Source organism: Sebastes umbrosus, chromosome 16 (assembly GCF_015220745.1).
Source record: "Sebastes umbrosus isolate fSebUmb1 chromosome 16, fSebUmb1.pri, whole genome shotgun sequence".
Taxonomy (NCBI): domain Eukaryota; kingdom Metazoa; phylum Chordata; class Actinopteri; order Perciformes; family Sebastidae; genus Sebastes; species Sebastes umbrosus.
In genome coordinates this window covers 14,475,954-14,490,918 of record NC_051284.1, presented here as the reverse complement: position 1 = coordinate 14,490,918, position 14,965 = coordinate 14,475,954, and the positions used below count along the sequence as shown (strand labels likewise).

General features: G+C 38.4%; 3 protein-coding genes across 4 annotated transcripts; all 3 read right to left on the bottom strand.

The window, feature by feature from the left end:
• Positions 1-12: 12 nt before the first annotated feature.
• On the bottom strand, positions 13-4,128 carry LOC119475001 (CD209 antigen-like protein E). 2 transcript variants are annotated; one of them, XM_037747431.1, is made up of 6 exons: positions 3,969-4,128; positions 3,517-3,633; positions 1,029-1,280; positions 756-919; positions 432-568; positions 13-225 (listed from the first exon to the last, which is right to left on the bottom strand). In XM_037747431.1, exons 1-6 carry the CDS (start codon positions 4,075-4,077, stop codon positions 75-77), a joined length of 930 nt encoding a protein of 309 aa, XP_037603359.1. In that variant the 5' UTR covers positions 4,078-4,128; the 3' UTR covers positions 13-74. The 2 variants fall into 2 exon arrangements, with proteins under 2 accessions (XP_037603359.1, XP_037603360.1); XM_037747432.1 differs by having other exon boundaries at positions 3,961-4,083.
• A 462-nt stretch (positions 4,129-4,590) lies between these two features.
• On the bottom strand, positions 4,591-9,337 carry LOC119504319 (CD209 antigen-like protein E). The gene is made up of 6 exons (XM_037796382.1): positions 9,180-9,337; positions 8,716-8,817; positions 7,286-7,540; positions 6,920-7,086; positions 4,933-5,069; positions 4,591-4,827 (listed from the first exon to the last, which is right to left on the bottom strand). Exons 1-6 carry the CDS (start codon positions 9,289-9,291, stop codon positions 4,677-4,679), a joined length of 924 nt encoding a protein of 307 aa, XP_037652310.1. The 5' UTR covers positions 9,292-9,337; the 3' UTR covers positions 4,591-4,676.
• Positions 9,338-10,643: 1,306 nt separating this feature from the next.
• LOC119475079 (C-type lectin domain family 4 member M-like) lies at positions 10,644-13,795 on the bottom strand. Its single transcript, XM_037747566.1, has 6 exons — positions 13,601-13,795; positions 13,164-13,271; positions 11,920-12,165; positions 11,668-11,828; positions 11,435-11,577; positions 10,644-10,930 (listed from the first exon to the last, which is right to left on the bottom strand). The coding sequence occupies exons 1-6, from the start codon at positions 13,761-13,763 to the stop codon at positions 10,783-10,785; spliced, it is 969 nt and encodes a 322-aa protein (XP_037603494.1). The 5' UTR covers positions 13,764-13,795; the 3' UTR covers positions 10,644-10,782.
• Positions 13,796-14,965: the final 1,170 nt, after the last annotated feature.

The window sequence follows — 14,965 nt, the reverse complement described above, 5'->3', positions numbered from 1 at the left end:
GTCTCTAAGACAGAGTTAATTCTTCATTCAAACAATATATTGAATGTGATTTTTTATTTTTTTAAATGTCATCATTAACTCGCAGACCTTGGTGTCATTTGGCAAATCCATTTCAGTTCATAACTGCATGGAGCATCATTCCAGGCCTTAAAGGGGTTGCCTCTGGGATATATCGCTGCACAGTCCTCATTACCCACGTTGTTGGGCTCTCCATCATTCCAGTACCTGAAACAAATTGTTGAGCCATAATAACTACTCTGTCACTGTATGTTTGAACAAATTATGAATTACTTATTCATTTTGAAGAGTGGTATTACAAATGGGCGACAGCTGTACGTCTCTGAATGTGCTATCACTCCTACAAACACAATATTTGACTCCAGTGAGTTATCTGTTGTGTTTTTTAGTATGTACACGAATGTAAGTGTTACCCCTCAGTCAGTCTGGTTCCATCCAGCCATTTCCAAGTCCCTTCCTCCTGCACATCACTCAATCCGATCCAGAATCCACTGTGGCTTATGGGTCTCGTGGGGTCTTGATAATTATTTATCAAGTCACTTATTGCCAGCTGCCAACACCAGAAATGTACACACACAAACACATACATGTACAGTACATTAATTTGCCTTGCTGGGTTGTATGTATCACAACCTCTTTTACTGCTCAGAAATAAAATGTAAAGCGTTATAAATGAGAATTACAAAAATGGAATTGCAGATTTTGTCCAGAAATGTCCACTAAATGTTGAGTCTTACGTGTTTCTCTCTGCTGTCTATCACTGCCAAGTCGCCTCCTTGTTTTGTGCAGAACTTTCTGGCTTCCTGCCATGATCTGCGTTTCATAGCATCAGAGAAGGCGAAGTAGTAACACAAGGAGTTTGTGAAAGTCCATCCTGCTAGACAGTGTCTGCAGCCCTCCTCTGTTGCCAAAGAAAATAGAAACATGATGTGTTGTTGGTTGGGTCACAGTGATTATGTATTTATAGCTTGATAACACAAACAATCAGTAAAAAAAAAAAAAGCTCTCACTAATCATTGGCATGTGGGATTTCAATGCTGCAATTTCCATTTGAAATTTGTCAGTCAGTTTTTCGTAGGTTTTGCTTTTTTTATTCTCGTGTTCAAGCTCCCACTGGGTCAGTTTCTGCTCACTGATCTCGCTTGCCAACTGTTTCTTGGCTTCATCCCTGCTTTGGATTGCAGTGTTGTAAGTAGCCTGCAGTTTGGCCACCTCACTGCCGATGTCCGTTACTGTATCCTGCACACCAGTAAGTTTTCTATCTGTAAGTGGTCAAGACATATTGTTACTCAAGTAATGTAATCTCAGTTTAAGTATTTTAAAAGCACAACATTTTTTGAAGTACATGTAAAATTACTTGCAGTATAAATTAACAGGTGACAATGAAAAACATTTATATATTACCATTATTGGTGCACAGGCATTTATAACATTTTCATAAATACATCTCTCAGTTTCTAACTCCATTCTTATCTTTTCTCTCTCACTCTTGATATTGATCAAGGGTTAACTTTACATGTACAGCTATAGAACGTTTAATTAGCTGCAAAGAGATGTCTGGAGGCCCTGTTAATTTAAGTAGCGAGTACTGACAGCAAACTACACACTGTGTTCCCACCAACACATATAACATATATAATATAGATTTTAAAAACAAATGTAATAAACATTTAATTGATCTTACTTTTATTGCTTTTATTTTAACTTTACATAAATCTGCATTTTCAGATTTTTTTTTAATCACGTGGGGTCAGCGGAAACGAGATGTAGTGGCAAAAGAGTATAAAAGCACAAAGCCAAAACTCTGGTGTTTTTTTAAAACAGCCGCTGCCGCCATTTTGGACTGAAATCGCTTATTATATTTACAAAATTGTATTGTTCAACACAGGCCATTTCGATAGAATATGACAATAGAATAGAAATAATTTTGTTTTACATTTGTACGGCATTTTTTAGTTGGATGTTTTACTGGCGTCCGGTAGTCGCTTTCAGTCCAAAATGGAGGAAGCGGAGCTCTGCTGCTGGGTGCTGATGTTGCGATGGAACAAACAGTTGACTTTCACTTATTGGCAATATACGGTCTTTGGTAGTGGTGCTGAAAAGTGAATGCGGAAGTGCCTTTAAACTTGCATTCTATCTAACGGCCATCAGGGGGCGACTCCTCTGGTTGCAAAAAGAAGTCTGATTGTATAGAAGTCTATGAGAAGATGACCCTACTTCTCACTTGATTTATTACCTCAGTAAACATTATAAACTAGTTTCAAGTCTTCTTCAATACAGCAAGATATCCACTTAGTAAATTATGTTCCCATTTAGAGTAAAATAGACGATAAAACAAGGTATGTGTTAGGGCATGGCTATCTTGTGGTGGCAAACGGTTGCTAGCACCCACAAAGTAACATTTGCATTCATTTGGAGTTGTATTTGTGTCCATTAATTAATGTTGCAGATATTTACTTTGTTCTGTTTTAGCTAGCAAACGGTGGGTTAATCAGAGCTTTTTCACCGATAACAGCCAGCTGGAAAACACGCGGATGTGAGAGGTGAGTGAAACAGTCATACTTTCAATAGCTGTACCTCTTTAGTTGACTTCCCTTTTCTTACTTCACTAACCTTTTTTAATTAACTTTACTTTCAACATTGAAGTCGAAGGCTAAATCATTGTTTTTAGTGTTGTGAATTGTGAATGAGATGTCACCACATAACGTTAGATTAAAGGGACTGTTTGTAAGAATCAGAAATGCTTGTTAACAGCGACACCTGTGGCCGTTAAGTCAACGGAAGTCAGCGTTGGGCTCGCGCTTTTTCGCTCTTCATAGACGTGAACGAGCATCGCTCAAAACAGTGAGGCGACACACGTCAGCTAAAACACAATATCACTCTATATTTCAGCTGCTTGGCAGTAATGTTAGCTGACCAGACGAAGGTCTCTCCTCGGAGGGAACAGTGGAGACACCAGAGTTTTGGTCGGAGACGATAACGTTTCTCGCTGCGGAGCCCCGTCACTTCACAAGACACGGAAAACCTCTGTTGGTCTGGAGGAGGTGCAGCATTTATTTCTGCACAAACGTCCACTGTACATTTACTAGATATTCTCAGAGCTACTAACTCTTCTGCAGTGTGGAGTGAGCGGGCATGCACGTGAGGTGGAGCGAGCTGAGTGAAGGCAAGCAGGCAGAGGAGCAGAGTACAGCAGAGACTCCGGCCCTGGAGACCAAAGCTACGGTCTCCCCCGCATACTCTGACCGCGCCCAACACTGTTTAACAGACGGGCTTCAATAGATATAACTTTGCGGTTTTGGTGCTTCCGTGTAGTTTGTGTTGGAGTCTGAGTCTGAACAGCGTAGCCACACGCAAGCGCGCATATGCAAGTGCGCATGGGACACCGACCCGGGTGATTTATAAGTGTAAGAAGTTACAAATAGTCCCTTTAAAAACTGAACACCACAGTATTTTCATAACATTGTACATCTAGGAGAGGGGTTAATAGTGACTTACAATAGACTCCCAGGCCAATATCAACCATTAGTAGAATGACAGCGAGCACTGCCAGGCTTACTGTGAGCAGTTTGTAATGGTCCAAACTGGATTCAGGTCTCACAATGGACATGGACACTACACAGAGAAGTGGTGGGTCAATAGCAGAGCCATTAACTGTGTCACAATACAGTAACAATTCAATATTGTCAAAATAATAATACAGACGGTTGACAAAGGTAAAGGAGACACTTTTAATTTGTCCCTGTATCTGTATATTCTATATTCTAAAGATAATCAATGTCTGTTAGTGATATTTTAGCAAAACAAGGATACATGTTTAAAATATCATAGAAATGACCACAGTAATGTGTTTCCAGTAGGGTACTATTTTAGAATCTGGTACCAGTAGCAAAGAATAGATATCACAGATTGTTGTTGATGTGCACAGTAAGTTATTCACACCTCATTACCTTGTTGCTTCCTTTGGTTTGGGTAGAGAGTGTCCTCATCTCCACTGAAGTCCTCCAGTTTGTTATATGAACCATCAAAAGTACCACCTGAATTTTCTCCGTCCTCCATTTTGACTGTTAAAATGAGAGCGGTCTGTTTGTGCAGGACAGATTATTTGTTAGGACCTTGCCCTGTGTGTAGTGGTGTGTGTAACATTACAAACAGAAAATCAAGTTCATTTGTTAAATATTTACAGGGGGTGAAGGTAATTTAAAGAGCATGTTGTGATCACAAAATGATTTCTAATTTATTCAGACATTCAAGTTTTATAAGATTATTTAGGTGTATGATTTCATGAAATCATTACATTTTCTTCAATATACAACCGGACATATTGTGTTTTATTAGATTGGTTATTAAGTTATGGTTATAGATATGGAATCAACAAGTTAATGAAATGGTACCATTAGCAGATGTGTGTAGTGAACAGTGTTGCAGAGATTTGGGGCATTTTTGCACCTTGAATAGCTTTTTTTCTGCTAAAACATAACAGGGAATAAGACTGTACATACTGTATATACTAGAACTGCACACAGCTGTCTGAAGAAGTGTAAACCCTAAAATGATCACACAAAACATGGATGCTATTGTATCAAGCTGCAGTTTGTTTATTTGAAAGATTTTTCATATAGACACAAATGATTTGTCCAGTTATATTGATTGAATGTTTAGCTTGGCTTCATCTCACATATCCAGTATAGTAGATGGTCACGGCAGTTTCCATTATACCATGCCCCAATGGTATTAACGTAGCGATTAAAAGCAGCACAGTTCCCACTCTGAGGTCCAACATGGGTAGGCTGTCCATTTACCCAGTACCTAGAAGGAATCAAATTAAGTTCCACTGTATTTGTTAGTCATGATGATCTTGTCACAAAACTATAGAAATCAATAGTAAGCATTAACAGTCTGTGAGATGCTTACTCTGTTTTCACCTCAGTCACATTGTTAACCCAGACCCACGTTCCCGCTGTCACTACATCAGTGAGGCCCATCCAGAATCCTTTCTGCATCCATGCAACACTGTATGTCAGACTTGGAAGGTTGTCAATCATGAGTTGCTGTAAGAAAGCAGACAAAGGAGTTGATACCTTAAAGGGGCTAGATGTAAGAGAAGAATCAGAAATTGCTTGTTAAAGGGACTATTTGTAACTTTCAGAAATGCTTGTTAACAGCGACACCTGTGGCCGTTAAGTCAACGAAAATCAGCGTCGGGCTTGCGCTTGTGCTCGCTCTAAATAGACATGAACGAGTATCGCTCGCTCAGCGCGCATGGGATCGCGATCCGGTACATTTATACGCTTAAAAAGTTACAAACAGTCCCTTTAACAGTGACACCTGTGGCCGTTATGTCAATGACAGTCAGTGTCCTGATGCCCACGCTTGTGCTCGCACTATGTAGATGCAAGTGAATATCGTTCAAAACAGTGAAGCGTCACACACAAGACTTAACGTGACTGACATGCATCATGTTGATTAACGTTAGCAACATTAGCCAGCTAAAATCACTGTATATTTCCTACTATGTTTTCCCCCGACGTCGGTCACATTCCTGTTTTGCAAGACGGTCTGCACTAGAAATAGCTTTGTTTTTTGTGCTTCTGTGGAGTTTGTGTTGGAGTCTGAGTTGTGTTGGGGGCTGTTCGTTTGTTGGCATTAGCGGACTCCATTCCTAACCAAACGTTAGCTATGGTTGCACACTCTTAGCCCTGTAGCGGAGCTGAAAATAAAGGCACTCGCGAGCGCACATGACATCCCTTGGATTTTCCTGGAAAAAACCGCCCACATTCTTCACATTAAAAGCAGTCTACAGGCTGATAGAGGAGACCCAGAAAGTCACGGATGGTCTCATTTTTTAGGTTAGGGTACAACTAGGGCTGTCAATCGATTCAAATATTTAATCGCGATTAATCGCATGATCGTCCATGATTGATCGTGATTAATCGCAAATCACACATTTTTTATCTGTTCAAAATGTACCTTAAAGGGAGATTTGTCAAGTATTTAAAACTCTTATCAACATAGCAGTGGACAGATATTCTTGCTTTATGCAAATGTATATATATATTTATTATTGGAAATCAATTACCAAAACAAAACATTGACAAATCCTCACAGGTACGGCATTTAGCATAAAAAATATGCTCAGATCATAACATGGCAAACTGCAGCCCAACAGGCAACAACAGCTGTCAGTGTGTCAGTGTGCTGACTTGACTATGACTTGCCCCAAACTGCATGTGATTATCATAAAGTGGGCATGTCTGTAAAGGGGAGACTCGTGGGTACCAATAGAACCAATTTTCACCCCTTTGAAAATGCCCATGACAGTTTTTCCTGTCGGAGCGTTATTAAACCTCCTTCCTTAACTTCAAGCTAGTATGACATGATTGGTACTAATGGATTCATTAGGTTTGTTAGTTACACATGATACCAGTATCTTCACTCTAGCTTTAAAACTGAGCCCGCTACAACCTCCGAAAGATCGATTGCGTTAATGCGTTAAAGAAATTAGTGGCGATAAAACAAATTTGCATTAACACGTAATTATCGCGTTAACTTTGACAGCCCTAGTTACAACCTGTTCACACATTGGCAATAAAATAATTATTAAAAAACGTTTATACACGTAACACTTACATACAATCCCTTTAGATTGCACATTTCAAGTTTGTGTGTACTGTATGATCAAATAGACTTTAAAGGCCCTGAAACCTTTTTATTCTCATTTACTGAGACACTGGACAATTGGGTGGACATGAACATAACATTTTCTTCCATATAAACAAAGCTATGAAAAATCAGGAGACATCAAATGAAATTAGTATTTACTGAGAAAATAATACACAAGGCCTACAATTCCCATGAAGCTAGAACTATTTATTTATTTATTTCAGAGATGGAAACCCACCTGCTCCTCCGAGTTATTGATCACAAGTAGGTCGCCCCCTTGACTAATACAGTTTGCTCTGCTATCCGGCCAGTTCTTTTTGGAGTCGGGCACATCATGGTGAGAAAAATAGTAGCAGGATGAGTTAAGAAGATGCCATCCTTGTCGGCATCTGCCACAGGATTCCTCTGTTGCAACAGTAGATTGGAAAAAAAAAAACATTTCTTGTCATAGACTGTTTTTTTTAATGTTCTCTAAAAGCATGATAAATACCAAATACATAAATTGTACAGGTTTACAGCATGTGTTCCCTTGGTGGAGAGGGTTTGACCGTTGTAAGGATACTGGACTGTTTGCCACCAACAACAGGTTGGAAGTCTGTCTTACCTAAGGTAGTTTTATTAGACTGCAAATTTATCTTCTCTGTATACAGGGTTTCAATCTGTCTCTGAAGGCTGTCAGTGAGGGTTATCGTCTGCTTCATTTGCAGCTTTAGTTGCTGATGGCTGCTGCGCTGTCTCGCTATTTCTGCCTGGGCCTCCAATTTAGCTCTGATGATATCACTGTGGTTGTTGCGGAGAAAGTTCATTTCAATGATGAGGGGCGTCGCAGCTGAATGAGGAACCTGAAGGCCTTTGGCACCTGAAGCATAAAAAGTTGTAACAACAAAGAGAAAGAAGGACTGTGGCAAAACTGGTGTATGAAGTCAAGATTTTATTGTATTTTTTTCAGCAATGCTAACAGCAGTGGGTAGGCAATGTCGGTATGTCAGTTGGTTCACCACTGTGGTTCTGACTGCTTGAAGGTGTTACTTTGGGCTCTGGGAACTAGTCTGATGGTAATTTGTCTTTATTTTGTGACATTTTACTGACCAAAATATTAAGTATTTGGTAGACTAATTGATAATATAGATATGGTAATATGAAAATAATCATTAATTACACTTACAGCACTATAGTGACGGACCATTGTATTGCATTACAATAGGGCTAGATCCAATCACAAGAATCCATGCGCTGCTTAAAAGTGTGTCTAGATGCATCAAATCATTCATTGCCTATCGAAATCATAGACTGTATATGAAGATGGACGACACGTCCCTACGTCCTCCCACTGTACAGAAGTGAAGCCAAAATATCCCAGAGTCTGCGCAGTAGTGATCAGGCAATAGAGCCGCGGTATAGAGATCACCCGCCCAAACCAATCGCAAGCCGAGCAAGGCCACAGCTTGTCAGCGAGAGAGGCTCACAGCTGCCAATCCTGATGTTTCACACCCTTTTTATAGAATGAAATAACTAATTAAAACCAAACGTATCACTTGCACATACATCAGCGTGATAAGAACTACCTAAAATGACAGAAACCATCTTTGGGAAAAATGTATTTGACGTGTTCTTTGACTTTTTAGTATGGCCCATATCCCATCCACTAACATGGAGGAGTCGGGCTTTATGACCTATACAGCAGCCAGCCACCAGGGGGCAATCCATATGTTTTGGCTTCACTTTTGGGGAGCTGTCATGTCGTCCATCTTTATATACACAGTCTATGATCGAGATACACATAAACTCTGTCTCAGTGAGTGAGATGCACACTCTTATTTAAAAAAAAAAAATGCTGTAAAATGGAGTGGATGTATTGTACATGCCTGTAGCATATTAACCAATACATAATTGAGAAAATAATTTGAAAATGCAATTTCTACGATTGTGAATATTGTGTAATGTCAATTCAGCTATCTGATTCAAAATCTAAAGAAGAGGACTTGTACACCAGACACAGGAAATCAGCAGTTTTCTGTGAACTCTCATACTTACAGTAAATCCCAATGACCACAGCAGCTATCAGTAGAACAGCATTCAGCAGGCCCAGACTAAGTATAACCAGTCGGTAGTGTGGAAACACAGATCCACCTCTCTCTGTAAACAAACCATGATAAAATTCCTCTGGGGTAAAATCTTAATAATATTTCATATTAAGTTAGACCCTCAAAATAGAATTAAGAGCAATATCATGGTGACTTTATACTTTCTAATAGGTTACAGAGAAATTGATGGATGTGATTATAGAGTTAAAATGATAATGTTTTAAATTTTAAAACCATAGAATATATTTAAAGATTATATTTAACAATGTTATACATACATTTAAAATCTAAGTCACTGTTTGAAGTAAAGTTACAGTGAGTCAGTTTGAAACAGAAAAGATTAAAAGAAGTAGGACATTGGTCAGAAACTGTAGTAGATTTTATATTATAAGTTTAGTTGTAAGTTAGTTGTACCTTGTCCAAATGTTTGTTGGTGAGAGCCCAAATGCCCATCTGTGGTGAAATCTTGAGAAATATTTTGTTCAAACGACATTTCCTTTCCTGGTTCTGACTGTGAGTTCTCCATTATACTGGTGCAAGTGGTGCCTATTGATCTGTTTGTCTCCTGCTTATCAGCGATCAGGCGTGTGTGTGTGTGTGTGTGTGTGTGTGTGTGTGTGTGTGTGATGCTAATGCCTTTGTGTGTATGTGGATTATAATTGGTAAAATATCAGTCATAATGATGCTTGTATAGCTTAACCTCTAATTTAGATAATGTATGGAATAATACACTGTAAATGCCAGCAGATGTGATGCAGATCATTTTTGGACTTGGTAAACTTTAAAATCCATCCACTTTTGGGTACAGACCTTAAATTTGTTTTTTAACACCATAGAACGTATATTGCTAAGAAGTGAAAGCCAATTAAAGGTTCCATTGCAACGCCTGCGCCCAGCCACAGATCTATATTATAAAATATATATATATAAATAAAATATTATAAATATACATACTATTATAACTACTTAATTACTTATTTATTTGTTTAACTTTTTTGCCCAAATACTTCCCAGAGGAGCATAAAGTGAGCGATGGACATAAATGGAAGTTAGAAAAATCCAGCACACAGATTTTGAGAGCAATTTCAAACTTTTTAATGTCAAACACCTCCAAAATAGATGTACAATCGACCACAGATCATCGATGTATACAAGGTTTTGTACTGTGCTTTTGCCCTACATGTTAGTAAATAGCCTACAACTACATTAAATCCTGTTTTACGTCATGCTACTAGCACTACTAGCTACTGGCCGATAGCTGGTTGTTTGAGAACAGAGACGTTAATACATCCACCACGGTACAGGATTTACAGCATACAGCCCATGGGTGTATTAGAAGATAATAAAAGTGATGAATTACAGCCAATATATCCATTATTACAGCCGCATACAGCTAGCAGGAAGCTGGCAGAACCAGATATGTCATATGAGCGTGCAGGGCGGTACAGTCCTGTGGTAACATTTTAATTTAAGTTCCCCTTTTCAGCATTTATAAACAGTATATAAACATTGAATAAATGCTTTATTACACACTATAATGTAGTTGTAAGCAGTTTAATATTGTATTTCTCCACACCTATAACTCCTTCTGTGGACGTCCTTAAGCGGGGGCTGGTATAAAACAGATGATGAATGATAATATAGTAAAACACAGTGGTAATAATAAGAAATACTGTATGTCTTCATAGGACAAGTTATAAATTAATACTGTACTGTATCAATGTACTGTACTGTATATTAATACAGTGTATAAACATTAAAAATGTCCTTACAGCAACTATATTATAGTATGTTATACACCATTTATTAAATGTTTAAAGCTGCTTATAAATGCTGAGAAGGGGGGCTTTAAATTGTGCCGACAGAGAAATGTGTACGCACATATATAATCACAGATCTGATTTGGTAAAGATTATGTTTATATTACAGAAAATTTCAGAAGACGTCTAAAAGTCTCTAAGGTGAATTTAACTCTTTATGCAAACAGTTGAGCTTGCGAGCAAATGCAGTAAAAGTGTTAACTCATAGAAATTGGTGCTTTTTCACAAATCCATCTCATTTTGTTGTCACACTCATTATCAAACCAGGCCTCGAAGAAGTTTGCTTTGGGATTCACAAATCCACAGTTGTCCGGGCGTCTACCTGGTTCTCCATCACCCCAGTACCTGTGGCAAATGAATACATTACTTATAGAGACACAGTATTTGCCTTCACTCAGTCCACATTATGCATCTTTTTGTCATTCAAATAATTTATTCTAATGGGTAAGAGTTGTAAATAAGACTGACACATTTAAATCAGTGATTAAAATCATCTGTCAGAGAGTTGAATTATAGGTTTCTCAGAAGAATTTCCAAAAGGCCTGTTTCATTAAATTCTCTGCACACATTTTATGTTTGTCAAAGTTACATTATTATATAGCAATGCAGTTGAGAGCACAGGCGTAGCAAACTCTTTGTAGATGCTTGTGGTTAGGAAAAATGCGCACAACCCCTTCTTACTCTATCTGATCCTGCAGCGCAGCAGGATACCATCATTTCAAAATTGAAATCCTTGGAACCTTCACTGTATGATGTCTGAAAGGATGTACCAGAAACTGACCCAGCAGCATGACGCTATGCTGAGAATTTCCTACAAATACAAAAAAATTTAGCATGTTTAACTCTTACCCCTCAACCAGTGCTCTTCCGTCCACCCATTTCCAAGTCCTTTCTTTGGGGAACTCGCTAAGTCCAATCCAATATCCCCGTCTATAGAAGTTGTTTCGAGTTTCAGTTTGTTCGTTTTTCATTAAGAAGTTTAAAGTTGTGTTCTAACAAATAAGAAATATAATTAAAAAAACTTAAGAATTTCATGTGTACAGGGTTGCAAAGAAATATGAATTGGATTTTGATGATTCTACCTCTTTGTCTTTGCTGTCTAAGACTACAAGGTCACCTCCATGCGTCTGGCAGTGCTTTCTGGCACTTTGCCATGATTTTCCACCATCGTTAGAGAAGTAGAAGAAGTAACACACTGAGTTCATCAAAATCCAGCCTGGTGTGCAGTGTGTGCAGCCAGCATCTGTTGCCAAAGAAAATCACAGTGAATAACATTGTAAAAATAATGCTTTTAACATTGCTATACTGTACAATAATAGTAAAACACGTCTCACTAATCAGTGGAAAGTTGTATCTCATTCGTTCAATGTCCTTTTTTGCTTCAGCAAGCTGCACTTCATAGTCTTTGCTTCTTTTTGTCTGGTGTTTCAGCTCCCAGTTGGTTGGCGTCTGACGACTCAGCTCACTTTCCAGCTGCTTCTTGGCACCCTCCATGGCTCCGACTGTGGTCTTGTAAATAACCTGAAGTTTGGCCAACTCTTTGCCAATGTCTTCTGTATCATTACGAGTGAGGTTGGTATCTGCAAGTGTTGAGGACGAACAGTGTTAATGTAGCAAAGTATTCTCTTTATTTATTACCCCTTTTCTCTCTCATCTCTCCATTTATTTATATCTAACCCACTCTTATAGGATTTAAATGCCAAGCTCCCAAATATGAATACACAAAACCACAAGGAAAAAAAAAACAAGAAAGAGGTTATTAATATCAGTGACCTCTCATAATGGCTTTGTAGTCTATCCCAGAACTACCGCTCTACTGAGATAATCTACTGAAAGATGACCAAATTTATAAATAGAGCTGAAAAAATGCCTATTCTAGTTCCAGCTCCTCAGTCAAATATTATCAGCTGGAGTATGAAAAAAAACTCAACTAAAAAAATCCTTTGCATTATTTACAGGAGATGAATGCACTCCAAAATTATTAATAACTTATACATAGTCTTAAAGGTCTAACGGCAGCACAAAAAATAAATAGTGCATTCTGCCTTAAACTTCTACCATTGTTATTGGTCATCAAAAGCAGGACTGAAACGTTTCATAATAAATCTATTAATAGATCGACTGAAAAATGACAAACATTCCCTGGTTCCAGTTTCTCCTTGTGAAGATTTGCTAATTTTCCCGTTAATATCATTTATTCATGAGTATTTGACTGTTGGTTGGACAAAGATGTTAACTAGGCCTAAAGCTGCAATGATTAGTCGATTAATTGATTAGTTCATCGACAGAAAATTAATCAGCAATTGTTTTGATAATCAAAGTAATTTTTTGGGCAAACATGCAAAGCATTGTACGGTTTCTGAATCTCAAATGTGAGAAGTTGCTGCTTACATTTTAGTTAATTAATTGCACTTATTTGGATTTTTGACTGCTAGTCGGACAAAACAAGACATCTGATGACCTCATGTTGGGCTCTAGGAAATCGTGATGGACATTTTTCACTATTTTTTGTTACATACCAGCGATGAATCAAGAAAATATCCAGCACATTACACATTACACAGTAACGTTGACTCACAGTGGACCCCGAGGCCGATATCAACGATTAGTAGAACAGCAGCGAGTAGCGTCAGGCTCACTGTAGCCAGTGTGCAATGTTTCCAAAGTGTCCTACTGTACATGGACACTAGACAGAGAGAGGATGAATCAATATCATAGAGCCAGAAACTCTATCAAACAAACAATATTCTTTTATCAAAATGATACATATTCTAAAGACCTTTTAATATTGATGCTTTTCATATGCTTTATTATATGGTTTCTAAAAAATACTATTAGAGCACACCATTCACTCAGCACTAACTCATACCAGGCATTTTTCATTTGTCGTTATAAGTTAACATATATTTTGAGCACAAGTTTTAGAGCCTGACACCACTGTTACAGGATCAAACAGCATCAGAAACATGTTTATCTAAGCGCATTGTGTAAATGATAACTTTGAATTCACTATACCTTGTTGCCTGACTTGGTTAGAGTGGGGGTGAGGAGGATGCTCCTTGTCGGGCAAGTTCCCATCATAAATCAGTGAGCTAATTCCACCATCAAACGTACAGCCAGATATTTCTCTCGTGTCCATTCTGACTGTACAGCGGAGATCAGTCCTATGAGAGTGCATACGAGAGATGATTTGTCAGGCATTGCCCCGTGTCAGCACTTAAAGAGCAATAGTGCTGAGCTCATCAAAAGTATGTTTCTTTTTCATCATGTTTCAGTTAAAACTTGCGTTATTGCTTCATCGCATTGCGTTGGAAAAGAGAAGTGAAATTAGTTACACAAGTAGTCTAGGGTTAAATGTTCATCATGAACTTGTTCCATGTTATTTCCTCATATTATACTTCAACTTGTGACATGATTCCACTCAATAAATGAGTAAAAATATGTGGGAAAATCTAGCTGTTACTTAAACCCAGCAGGAATTGCTTGCTAGTTTAAGACTTTAGTTGTCAAAATCCCTGATTCGTTGCCCTATAATCAGAAGAGATTAATCATCCAATAAAAATCTGAAACAGTTGATACTGTAAAAGTGGAATTTCGGCCAGGAAACGTAGTACCAAGCTAGCAAGAGATATGCGGAGTTGTGGCTCACTGGTGAAGGCGCAGGGCCGCACGGTCTTTAGCGGTTCATGGTCGGTCCTTCGTCGACAAGCCGCTCAGAATGAGATCAAAACATGACAGATTTCTTAGCAAAAGCGCTTAAAAAGTGAAATCCTTTACATACATTACAGTGGTTGGCTATGTGCTGATTTACAAGAGAGGTGACCACCAGCAGTAACGGCAGCTTATCTGCTTCCGCCAACTACTTCCGTCTGTAACCCCTAAATACCCTTAGAAGTGTGTTTCTATGCAACAGTGCTGCAGAATTTAATGAAAATCTGTACGTGGCCTCAAATTAATGGCTATGCAACTCTCAACCCATAAATAAAAAACTAACACTCCCTGTTTTAGTTCATGGGTTTAATCCCCAATATTGTTAAATGTTGATCATTTTGTGCAGCGTCCGACAAATTTCATATTTATCACGCACTTGTCACATGTTGCTAAAGAGCCGAGTACAGCAGTCAGTGGAGTTTGTCAAAGTGAGTGTAAACTTGCACTTAAATTTAGTTGGGAGTGTCCATTGAAATTGAATAATCCCACCTGATCTCTGTGAGTGTGTGTATCCTATGAGATTTCTTCCTTACTGAAGAAAAATAAGAATAACAGCCAGCAATTTGATGAATGGATGTCTGATGTTATACCACATGCACATGAAGGGGTTTATTTCACAATAATGGCAGCCTTGCTGTACATTATCCTGCTTATTACACGGCTACTTAC

Excerpts from the sequence above, each read along its gene's own strand:
- LOC119475001 (XM_037747431.1), bottom strand. The coding sequence starts at position 4,077 with ATGGAGGACGGAGAAAATTCAGGTGGTACTTTTGATGGTTCATATAAC. Across the intron at positions 920-1,028 it reads ATCCCACATGCCAATGATTA|AGGAGGGCTGCAGACACTGT; the intron begins GTGAGAGCTTTT and ends CTTTGGCAACAG. Across the intron at positions 569-755 it reads TAGACAGCAGAGAGAAACAC|CTGGCAATAAGTGACTTGAT; the intron begins GTAAGACTCAAC and ends TGGTGTTGGCAG.
- LOC119504319 (XM_037796382.1), bottom strand. The coding sequence starts at position 9,291 with ATGGAGAACTCACAGTCAGAACCAGGAAAGGAAATGTCGTTTGAACAA. Across the intron at positions 7,541-8,715 it reads TGTGGTCATTGGGATTTACT|GTGCCAAAGGCCTTCAGGTT; the intron begins GTAAGTATGAGA and ends TTTATGCTTCAG. Across the intron at positions 7,087-7,285 it reads GTCTAATAAAACTACCTTAG|AGGAATCCTGTGGCAGATGC; the intron begins GTAAGACAGACT and ends CTGTTGCAACAG.
- LOC119475079 (XM_037747566.1), bottom strand. The coding sequence starts at position 13,763 with ATGCACTCTCATAGGACTGATCTCCGCTGTACAGTCAGAATGGACACG. Across the intron at positions 13,272-13,600 it reads TAACCAAGTCAGGCAACAAG|TGTCCATGTACAGTAGGACA; the intron begins GTATAGTGAATT and ends CTCTCTGTCTAG. Across the intron at positions 12,166-13,163 it reads TATCGGCCTCGGGGTCCACT|ATACCAACCTCACTCGTAAT; the intron begins GTGAGTCAACGT and ends CAACACTTGCAG.